Source organism: Sapajus apella, unplaced genomic scaffold (assembly GCF_009761245.1).
Source record: "Sapajus apella isolate SASKATOON/1434 unplaced genomic scaffold, GSC_monkey_1.0 scaffold12, whole genome shotgun sequence".
Lineage (NCBI taxonomy): Eukaryota > Metazoa > Chordata > Mammalia > Primates > Cebidae > Sapajus > Sapajus apella.
The window spans coordinates 28027659-28039537 of NW_022436952.1; the positions used below are offsets into that span (position 1 = coordinate 28027659).

The 11879-nt window shown below is 38.3% G+C and overlaps 1 protein-coding gene across 3 annotated transcripts in view; it reads left to right on the forward strand.

Annotated features, from left to right (window-relative positions):
- Positions 1–11879, forward strand: part of DHX40 (DEAH-box helicase 40) — a 46307-nt gene that overhangs the window by 20321 nt on the left and 14107 nt on the right. For all 3 annotated transcript variants that reach the window (XM_032280699.1, XM_032280700.1, XM_032280701.1), the window contains exons 11-12: positions 4902–4982; positions 6586–6743. In XM_032280699.1, the coding sequence (XP_032136590.1) occupies positions 4902–4982; positions 6586–6743 (239 nt within the window). The remainder of the gene's footprint in view (positions 1–4901; positions 4983–6585; positions 6744–11879) is intronic.

Below are 11879 nucleotides of genomic sequence, written 5' to 3' on the forward strand. Positions count from 1 at the left end.
TCAGGAGGCTGAGGCACAAGAATCACTTGAACCCGGGAGGCAGAGGCTGCAATGTGCTGAGATCACACCACTGCACTCCAGCCTGGGCAACAGAGCAAGACTCTGTCTCAAAAAAAAGAAAAAAGGGTATACAGTCAGAAAGTGGAGGGTTTTGTTTTTTGTTTGTTTGTTTTTGTTTTTGTTTTTTGCTTTTTTTGTATGGCCAGCATTATACTATATACCATGAAAGACAGTATATCTCTGTAGTTTTTTGCTTTCACTAAGCTTAAGTTATATTAGGGAAACAAGGTTCAGACACATGAAGTAAAGGATAGAAGAACAGTTCTATCCTTTAGAATAGTTAAATTAGTCAAATGTTAAACTATATAATTGATTGGTATGTGATAGAATATTGTTGTAGATAGAAATTTCATATCATACATGGTAGAGGCAGTAATGGGAAAAAGCATATCTTGTTCTTTATTTTGGTCTTAATTGCCTGAGAAGGTAAAAGTTTTAAGGAATTTTGGGGGATGGTAACTGTGCAGTCGTTAAATTCATAGTATGCGATTATTAGGTGCATCCAAGTATATATTGTAGGCCAGGTGCTATGGCTCACGCCTGTAATCCCAGCATTTTGGGAGGCCAAAGTGGGTGGATTACCTGAGGTCAGGAGTTCAAGACCACCCTGGCCAACATGGTGAAACCCCGTCCCTACTAAAAATACAAAATTAGCTGGGCATGTTTGGTGCTTATCTGTAGTTCCCAGCTACTCAGGGGGCTGAGGCAGGAGAATTGCTTGAACCTGGGAGGTGGAGGTTTCAGTGAGCTGAGATCGCTCCATTGCACTCCAGCCTGAGTGACAAGAGCAAAACTGTCTCAAAATAAACCAAACACAAATGCTCATTGTATACTCTCGGAAAGCCGATTTGCCAATTTCAAAATATTTTGGATAGTTATCATTAGACTAGAGATTTTCTGAATGAGAATATGTAGATACTAGAAAGAGAAAAGCATGTCATACATGAAATTCTGACTATCAATAAACTATACCAATGAGAAAGAAGGAAAGAGCCATTTAAAGAAATCCAGCTGAGTGTGGTGGCTCATGCCTGTAATCCTAGCACTTTGGGAGAATTAGGCAGGCGGATCACAAGGTCAGGAGTTTGAGATTAGCCTGGCCAATATGGTGAAACCTCGTCTTTACTAAAAATATAAAAATTAGCCTGGCGAAGTGGTGTGTGCCTGTTATCCCAGCTGCTCAGGAGGCTGAGGCAGAAGAATTGCTTGAACCCAGGAGGTGGAGATTGCAGTGAACCAAGATCGCACCACTGTACTCCACCCTGGGTGACAGAGCGAGACTCCGTCTCAAAATAACTGACTGACTGACTAACAGAAACCTAAATAGCCAAATCGAAAACTTTCAGATGAACCCAGTTTTTAAAATAATGTCTTGATTTTTTTCATTTGGGAAAAAGGGCCGTTTTTGGAAATAGCTGCTCAGTAAGCTTGACATTGAATCATAGTATATAAAGGATAGCAGAGCAACCTCTAACTAAGAATGAGTACATATTAGAAGAATAGGAACAATAATTACTTAATGTCATCTGCATTGAGTTATTTTTCCATCTTAAGTCTAAAAATCCATAGTGTACTAAAAATCGCAAAATTTTGTTTCAAAATGCTAGAAACAAAACAAAAAAAGACTTCCTTTTAAAAAAGTTGTATATAGAATAAGGAGTGGTAGACCCAGTGTTTGGGATAGATGGAATAGTATTCATAGATGACAGAAAGAAAATGGAGCTTCTCAATTATTGCTTTGCTTTCCCTTTCTCTTCCATCAGGAAGAATGATTTTTAAAACTGAAAATGCAAGAACAAGTCTGAATAAGAAGGAATTGATGACTAAGATGGGTTAGGAAATAATGAGAGAAAACCTAACCACCATAAATGATTTTGTCTTGAGTGTTTAGACATTATTTCCATGGTACTGAAAGAACTTGCAAATTTAGTGTCAGAGTCTTTGTAGGTCATCTGTTAGAAATTATGCAGAATAGGTTATTAGAAAATTGTGAGAAAGGCAAATGTCTTGATGTTTTTTGTTTAGTAAAAAGGGCAGGGTCTAGTAACAACTGCCTGGTAAGCTTGACATTGATTGCTAGCAAACTCCAGTACAGTTTATTGAAAAATGGTTTCAGAAAATTTAATGATGATTAATGAGTATGAATTTTAAAAGCTCACAATGAATATGCCATTTTTTGTTGTTGTGTTTGGGGTTTTTTTTTTTTTTTTTTTTTTTTTTAGACAGGATCTCACCCTGTCACCCAGGCTGGAATGAAGTGGCACAATCTCAACTCACTGCAACCTCCGCCTCCCGGGTTCAAGCGATTCTCGTGTCTCAGCCTTCTGAGTAGTTGGGATTACATGCATGTGCCACCATGCCTGGCCGACTGTGTCATTGTAAGCCATTTCCTTTTCAGTTTGAGGACAGGATCATCCACATAATGGGTGCTCCACAAGAATTTATTGAAAGTTAACCTAATGTCTTTTATTTTCAGCACAATATTTAACAGTACTGAATTTCATATCTTTGTGAATAAAAAAAGTAGTCTGTAGATGACAGTACTGCTGAGTATAGTTGCCAAATAGCCCAGTCTAAAAAAACTATTAATTAATTGTTCAGTGTAGCCTAGATGAAGGTTTTACTGGTATTGTGCTGAACTTAGCTCTTTCCCAATAAACATTTTTAATAATGATATTGAATGAAAATACTGACGTCACAATTAGATTTTTCTGGAAAGTATCTTAATATCTAATAGGTAGATAATTAAAACCAAGCTTTAAGATGATTTTAACAGGTTAGAAACTTGGGCAGAAATCCACAGGGTATAGATTTGAAAGGATGTATCTTATATCCTGTGTTTGGGTTGTACAATAAGCAAATACGTGCAGTAAAGATCTGAAATTATCAGATCATTGCAAACTTAATATGAGCTTATATCTATGGCATAGACTTTGGTTATATTAATTATATAGACTTTGGTTATATTAATAAACTAGATGATGGGGAATTGTAGCATTCCTGTTATGTGTTGGTCACTCAACATTTGGAAATCAGTTTTGGATGTAATCAAGTTTTATGAGGAGTTTGACAAACTAGTGTTTTTAGAGACTGGTATGATAGATTTCTTAGAAACCAAGTAACTTGTAAGGAGTGCTTGGCAGAATTGGTAATTGGATTAATCAAGGGGGGGAATTAATTGCAGTATTTTAGAATAAATAGTTTTTACTGTTATATAGAAGAAGCAACTACTAGTTTGGTATTTCTCTAGCACAAGGGTGGCAAACTATAGTCTAATCTCACTGACTGTTTTTGTAAATAAAATGTTAGAATGCAGTCATAACTATTTGTTTACGTTATGACTGCTTTCATTGTAATAGCATAGTTGAGTGATTGTGACAGAGACCATATGGCCTGCAAACCTAAACTATTTACTGTCTGGCCCTTTATAGAAAATGTTTACCAATTCTTTTTGTAGAAGCTACCAAGACCTATTGGTACAAGTTGTAGGAAAGCTGGCAGTAGAGCAGTGTGAGACTTTTGTTTATTATTTTTTCTTTTTATAAGAGATGGGGTCTTGCCATGTTGTCAAGGCTGTTCTCAAACTCCTGAGCTCAAGCAATCCTCCTGCCTTGGCCTCCCAAAGTGCTGAAATTATAGGCATGAGCCACCATCCTTGGCCTTATTTATTTTTAAATAGAGTTATCAGTCCTGGAATGGACATTTTGTATAAGGGATTGGAACTTTTGTCTTTCACTGGATTTTTTTCAAGGTGAGAAGTTGGAGTAGATGATTTTCATATCAAGATTTAAGGTGGAAAAAGTAACCCAGATCAAGTAATTATTTTTCCTGTTTTAAAAATATATATATATATATATATATATTCATGTTTGATTATGCTATCCTTTTGAATATTATTAATTTTATTATATTCATTAATAGTGCATTATGAATGCACTATTATTCTCATGTAAGAGAATGTCCTTATTTTCAGGAGATGCATGCTGAGATATTTTAAGCATGCAGTGGAATTGTATTTGCAACTCATTCTTACATGAGCAGAAAATAAGTATATACACATGTACACATACATGACATAAATATGGCAAAATTCATTGAATATACTTCCCCATTTATATAAAAGCATTTTGATCAGCCAGGTGTGGTGGTCACGCTTGTAATCCTAGCACTTTGGGAAGCTGAGGTGGGTGGATCACCTGAGGTCAGGAGTTTGAGACCAGCCTGACCAACATGGTGAAACCCAGTCTCTACTAAAAATACAGAAATTATCCATGTGTGGTGGCAGGTGCCTGTAGTCCCATCTACTCAGGAGGCTGAACCAGGAGAATTGTTTCAACCTGGGAGGCGGAGGTTGCAGTGAGCCGAGATTGTGCCACTGCACTCCAGCCTGGGTGACAGAGCGAGACTCCATCTCAAAAAAAAAAAATTAAAAAACGGAGGTACTATTGAGCAATTTATAATTTTCAGCCACTTTCAATTAATAGTTCTCTACTATTTCTATAAAAGTTTAGAAAAAAAAATTATGGACTACACAGAAGAGTAGACTTGACATTGGTGTGAAGGATGGATGGGGCAGGATTAGAATAAGTAGAGAGACTGATAAGAGTATTTCAGCTAAGGGGAGTTAAAAAGAATCACTTCTTGAAATAGAGGAGTGTGATTCAGAAACAAATTATTTCCTCTTTTGCTGAATGCTAATCATGATCATAGAATTTTTTTTTAGAAAAAGATGACTTGAAAAATAGAAATAAAACCTTCTAAAGAAATTTTATCATATCTATATAAAATCCTACCATGTTCAAAGAATGGCCTCTCACTTTATATCTTATTTAAATATACAGGTTTCCCTATTTGGATCCACCTAATGAGAGACTTATTTTGGAAGCTCTTAAACAACTTTACCAGTGTGATGCTATTGACAGGTAAAAAAAAAAATCCACAACCGAAACAGATATTGATCTCTTTTTAAACAGGGTTCTAAATACCTTTTTTTAATCAGTAGAAAATAATTCGTTTAAATTGAATGGATTGTTTTACTTCAAGTCAGAAATTGTCCTTAGTCTTTCATCACAATTCTGATTGAAAAACTACATGATAAAACCCTTTTGTTTACTAAATATTGGTATCATTTAGCAAGTAATTTCTGAGTACATTTCAATGCCAAGCATTATGCTGGATACATAAAAATGATAACAGAGTCAGAGTCCTTGTTTTTATGTTAGTGTAATGGGGTAAGATTTGATTTTAATAATTATGCTCTCAGCTTAATGTGTGGTGGCTCACGCCTGTAATTCAAGCACTTTGGGAGGCCAAGGTGGGTGGATTGCTTGAGCTCAGTTGTTTGAGACCAGCCTGGGAAACCCATCTACTCGCTACTCTTTACTTTCAGTAGAGAGTAAAACTCATCTCTACTGGAAATACAAAAATTAGCTGGTTGTGGCAGCACAGGCCAGTAGTCCCAGCTTCTTGGGAAGCTGAGGTGGGAGGATTTCTTGAGCTTGGGAGGCGGGGATTGCAGTGAGCTTAGGAGATTGTGCCATTGCACTCCAGCCTGGGGGACAGAGCAAGACCCTGTCTCCAAAAAAAAATTAAAATTAAAAAAATAACATTATTACTCTCTCATGTTTTCAGAGACATCCTCTTTTTTTTTTGAGACGGGTTTTGCTCTTGTTGCCCAGGCTGCAGTGCAATGGTGTGATCTCAGCTCACTGCAATCTCTGCCTCCTAGGTTCAAGCGATTCAGCTGCCTCAGCCTCTCAAGTAGCTGGGATTACAGGCATACAACACCACGCCCAGCTAATTTTTTTCTATTTTGGTAGCGACAGGATTTCGCCATGTTAGTCAGACTGGTCTCGAACTTCTGACCTCAGGTGATCCACCTGCCTCGGCCTCCCAAAGTGCTGGGATTACAGGCGTGAACCACCACACGAGGCCCCTCTGTGTTTTTGTAACATGTTTATGTCTTTTATTATATTTCTTTATTCTGCCTCATTATTTAGTTTTTGGATGTATTATGGCTTTTGACAATAGGGATTTAATCTTCATGTTTCTCTTAGCAATAACTACAGTATTTAATTTTGGGGTTTTTTTTTTTTTTTTGAGATGGAGTCTGGCTTTGTTGCTCAGGCTGGAGTGCAATGGCATGATCTCAGCTCACTGCAACTCTGCCTCCCAGGTTTAAGTGATTTCTCCTGCCTCAGCCTCCTGAGTAGCAGGGACTACAGGCTCATGCCACCAAACCCAGCTAATTTTTGTGGTTTTAGTAGAAACGGAGTTTCGCCCTTTTGGACAGGCTGGTCTTGAACTCCTTGACCTCAGGCGATCTGCCTGCCTCAGCTTCCCAAAGTGCTGGGATTACAGGTGTGAGCCACCATGCCTGTCCTAGTTTTCTTATACCGTATTGTATTGAATTTCTGGAGGTGGTTTGAGGTAATATAAATTATATCTGATTTATTCTGAATGATGAATTTTACATTTGCGCTCTCCCATTGTAGAAAGACTTAAAAACTTTTTCTTTGTATTAAGGAGTGGCCATGTGACCAGATTGGGTTTGTCTATGGTGGAGTTTCCTTTGCCTCCACATCTGACATGTGCGGTAATAAAAGCTGCTTCCCTGGATTGTGAAGATCTACTACTTCCAATAGCAGCAATGTTGTCTGTGGAAAACGTCTTCATTAGACCTGGTAAGATGTTTATTTTGAGTTGTGTTTTTTAAAACTAATAGACTTTACTTTTTAGAGCATTTGTAAGTTTACAGAAAAATTTAGTAGAAAGTCCAGAGGGTTCACATTAATCCCCTCAACCTCCCGCAGCAATTTCTCTTATTAACGTCTTTCATTTGTATGACACATAAGTTGCAGTTGGTGAGCCAATATTGACACATTATTGTTAACTAAAGTGATCACTCTTTGTGTTGTATATTCTATGGTTTTTGACAAATGCCTAATGACACATAGGTACCATTACAGTATCATACAGAATAATCTCACTGCTTTAAACATTCCTTGTGCCTTGCTCATTCATCTCTCCTACTTTCCTTCTTATGTACCCCTGGCAACCCCTATATCCCTTCCTACAAACACATTGATCTCTTTCCTTTCTTCATAGTTTTTCCTTTTCCAAAATGCCATATAGTTAAAAGCATACCGTATGTAACCTTTTCAGGTTGGCTTCTTTCACTTAGCGATATACATTTAAGTTTCCCTCATTTCTTTTTGTGGCATGATAGCTCATTTCTTTTTATTGCTGAATAGTATTCCATTGTATGGAATACCTTTATTCACTCATTATTAAAGGACACGTTGGTTGCTTTTTCATGTTTTGGCAATTACAAATAAACCTGCTGTAAATATCCATGTACAGGTTTTTCTGTAGACATAGTTTTCAAATCATCGCTGGATCATATAAGAATATGTTTTTTTTTTTTTTTTTTTTTTTTGAGACGGAGTTTCACTCATTACCCAGGCTGCAGCGCGATCTCGGCTCACCGCAACCTCCGCCTCCTGGGTTCAGGCAATTCTCCTGCCTCAGCCTCCTGAGTCGCTGGGATTACAGGCACGCACCACCATGCCCAGCTAATTTTTTGTATTTTTTTAGTAGAGACGGGGTTTCACCATGTTGACCAGGATGGTCTTGATCTCTTGATCTCGTGATCCACCCGCCTCGGCCTCCCAAAGTGCTGGGATTACAGGCTTGAGCCACCGCGCCTGGCGAAGAATATGTTTAGTTTTGTAAGAAACTACCAAACTATCTTCCAAAGTGGCTGTGCCATTTTGCATTCCCACTGGCAATGAATCTGAGAGTTCCTTTCGCTTCGAATCCTGGTGGCAGTAATGTTTTGGATTTTGGCCATTCTAATTGATGTGTAGTGTTACCTCTTTATTGTAATTTATAGTTCTCTGATGCCAGAAGATGTTAAACATCTTTTAATTTGCTTATTTACCATCTGTTTATCCTTTTTTTGATGAAATATCTGTTCAGGTCTTTTTAAATTGGGTTATTGTTAAGAAGTCTTTGCATATTTTAAATAGTTCATTAACAAATACACCTTTTATAAATATTTTCTCCCAGTCTGTGGGTTATCTTCTAATTGTTTTGACATTGTCTTTTGCAGAGTAGAAGTTTTTATTTTCTATGAAGTCTACCTTATCAATTATTTCTTTCATAGATCATGTCTTTTTTGTTGTGTCTAAAAAAGTCGTTGTCGTACCCAAAGTCATCTAGATTTTTCTCTTTTGTCTTTTAGTATTTGGATATACAGTTGTGGTACTATTTGTTTAAAATACTAGCCTTTTTCTGTTGAAATGCCTTTGCTCCTTTGTTAAATATCAGTTGACTATATTTATATGGGTCTGTTTCTTGGCTCTGTATCTTGTTCCATTTATCTGTATGTCTAGTCTTCCACCAATACTACACTGTCCTGGTTATTGGAGCTTTATAATAACTCTTGAATTTTTTTTTTCCTCTTCAAGATTGTTTAGCTGTTCTGGGCCTTTCTCATATAAACTTTAGTACCAGTCTGTTGAAATCCACAAAATAACTTTCTGGGATTTTAATTAGGATTGTGTTTTGTGTTTTAATTAAGATAGATCAAAATGCAAAGAAATGACATCTTGACAGTATTGTCTTCCTATACATGTTCATGGAATATCTCTTCATTTATTTAGATTGCCAATAATTCGCTGAGCATTTACTGAGGGTTTACGGTGCCTTAGCCCTAGGATAGAAAACTAAGGATAAACAAGTTTTGTTGTTGTTGTTACGGAGTTTCACTCTTGTTGCCCAGGCTGGAGTGTAATGGTGCAGTCTTGGCCCACTGCAACCTCCGCCTCCAAGGTTCAAGCAATTCTCCTGCCTCAGTCTCCCAAGCAGTTGGGATTACAGGCGTGTGCCACCACGCCCGGCTAATTTTTGAGTTTCACCATGTTGATCAGACTGGTCTTAAACTCCTGACCTCAGGTGATTTGTTGGCCTCAGCCTCCCAAAGTGATGGGATTACAGGTGTGAACCACCATACCTAGCCCAAAACTTCATATAAATAGAATTATACACCGTCCTTTCTTGTGTCTGGCTTCTTTTGGTCACCATAATGTATGTTAGATTTATTCATATTGTTGTCTGTATCAATACTTTATTCTTTTTATTGTTGACTAGTATTCCACTTTATGGACATACAGTTGTACCTTATCCTGTTGATGGACATTTGAATTGTTTCTTGTTCCATTTTTGAGTAAAGTTGTTTTGAACATTCTTGCACAAAAATATGCACTTTTGTAGGTGTATATTTTCATTTCTCTTAGATAAGGTAAATGCCTAAGAAAGAAATTGCTGTGCTATTGAGTAGGTGTATGTGCATCTTTAAGAAACTGCCAAACCTTTTCCCTAAATAGTTGTACCATTTAAAAATCCCATCAGCAGTGTTTGAGAGTACAACTTGCACTAAACATCATTCTCAACATTTGGTTTTGCCAATCCTTTTTGTTTTACATATTCTATTATGTACCTCTTTGTGGTTTTAATTTGCATTTTCCTGGTAACTAATAATGTTAAGCACTTTTTCGTGTGCTTATTGGCCATTTTTCTGTCTTCCTTTGTGATGTGTCTGTTAAAATATTTTTCCCATGTCTTTTTATTTTTGAGACAGAGTCTCACTCTGTCACCCAGCCTGGAGTGAAGTAATGCTATTTGGCTCCCTGCAACCTCTACCTCCTAGGTTCAAGTAATTATCTTACCTAGCCTCCCTAGTAACTGGGATTACAGGCGCCTGCCACCACACCCAGCTAATTTTTGTATTTTTAGTAGAGATAAGGTTTCACCATGTTGGCCAGGCTGGTCAAACTACTGACCTCAGGTGATCCACCTGCCTTGGCCTCTCAAAGTGTTGAGATTACAGGGCTAGCCACTGCACCCAGTCCCATGTCTTAAATTAAAAAAAAAAAAAAAAAAAAACTTTGTGGATTCCTTCTGCCACCTCACATCTACTGTTGAGCCCCTCTTAGGGCAGTTTTCATTTTGTTTCCTGTCCTTGTCAGCTCCAGTGGTCAGTCAGTGATTGGTCAGAGTTTGTACCTAAGCCTTTTAAGCCAGTGATGTTTTCACCTTGAATTGTTGAATCTGTATTTGTGGTTCGGAGACTACTTTTATGGTTGAGGGAGTTGATGAGTTTGTACTCTGTTGGGCCAAGGAGTAGAGGCTCAGACATTACCTCTTCATTTACTTCTCAGAAGGCACAGCTTTGGGCATGAGAACAGTCTTGTAGAACACCAGGAAGACTATGCTTTTAGCATATCTGTCTTTGTTTCCTTCACTGATCTCTCCGTTCAGTTTTCCTTCACTGATCTCTCCGTTCTGGTCTATCTCTATTGGTGTCAACCAAGCTGTTAGTCTCCACTGATTGCTAGCTGCTGGCTCTGTTGTTTTTGACAGCACCCAGGGCATAAATTGCTCCCTAGTCTTGATCCAAATAAAGTTGGGCACCTTGGCAGGGGCAAGGTATTGCCAGTCTTTGATAATCCTTTTGTCATCCTCCCCGGAAAATAATCTCTGTACAATGGAGCAGGAGCTGGAGGGCATAGTGGTGGTGATGGGGGCCTGTTCTTCACTGGCTATTCTATTTGGGTCCTCCCTAAATAGCAGAAGCCTGGGGATGGGGAGGTAGGAGCTGATACTGTGGCTCACTGCATCTTCTTCAGCACAGAGCCTTGTGAGATGCAATGTCTGGATGTTCACTGGCTGCAAACAAACCAACCTGGAATAAGTCTAGGAAACTGGGAGTAGTGGGAACTACCACTGAGCTGCTGAATCCCGTGGAACAATTCTGCAACACAGAGCTGTGGGGAATAGAGGACTGCATAAGCTGTCATTAGCTGTTAGGCTTTGATCTTCCCTATGCAGAAGGATTTAGGAGTCAGGGAAAGGGTGCCGTTTTCAGGATGCCCTGAAGGCTCTCGCATAGTCCTTCCACACACACAGCTGCAGAGGGTGGGGCATTCTTCCTACTGTCCTTACTGAATTCCATAGATTAGGCTTGTGTTAAGCATTTTAATCAATCTGCAGAGACTTTGAATGATTGTCTTTGGTAATTTTGACTAGTTTAATAGATGTCTCTAGAAAAGGAGTTTCACCTGACTTCTCACACTACCATTCCCAATACAGTTGACCTTGAACACATAGGTTTGAACGGTGCTGGTTACTTATTCGTGGATTTTTTCAATAAATATATTGGGAAAGTTTTCAGAGATTTGTGACAATTTGAAAAAACTCACAGATGAACTGCATAGCCTGGAAATATTTAAAAAAAATTAAGTATGTCATAACATATGTGTATATACTAGTCTTTTATAATTTGCTACCATAAAACATATTGTAAAATGTTAAAAATTATCAAAAATGCATGCAAACACAGACTGCATAGTGCCAGTCATATAAACAAATATAAAGATACTGTGTTAAAATAAGAACTGCATAAAATTAATTTATAAGTAGTATAGTAGCACATATTGTAATAATTTTGTAGCCAGCTCCTGTCACTGTTGCTCTGAGCTCAAGTGTTGTATCTGCTTAAAACGCCACACTGGCTGGGCGCGGTGGCTCAAGCCTGTAATCCCAGCACTTTGGGAGGCCGAGGCGGGTGGATCACAAGGTCAAGAGATCGAGACCATCCTGGTCAACATGGTGAAACCCCGTCTCTACTAAAAAAATACAAAAAATTAGCTGGGCATGGTGGTGCATGCCTGTAATCCCAGCTACTCAGGAGGCTGAGGCAGGAGAATTGCCTGAACCCAGGAGGCGGAGGTTGCGGTGAGCCGAGATCGCGCCAG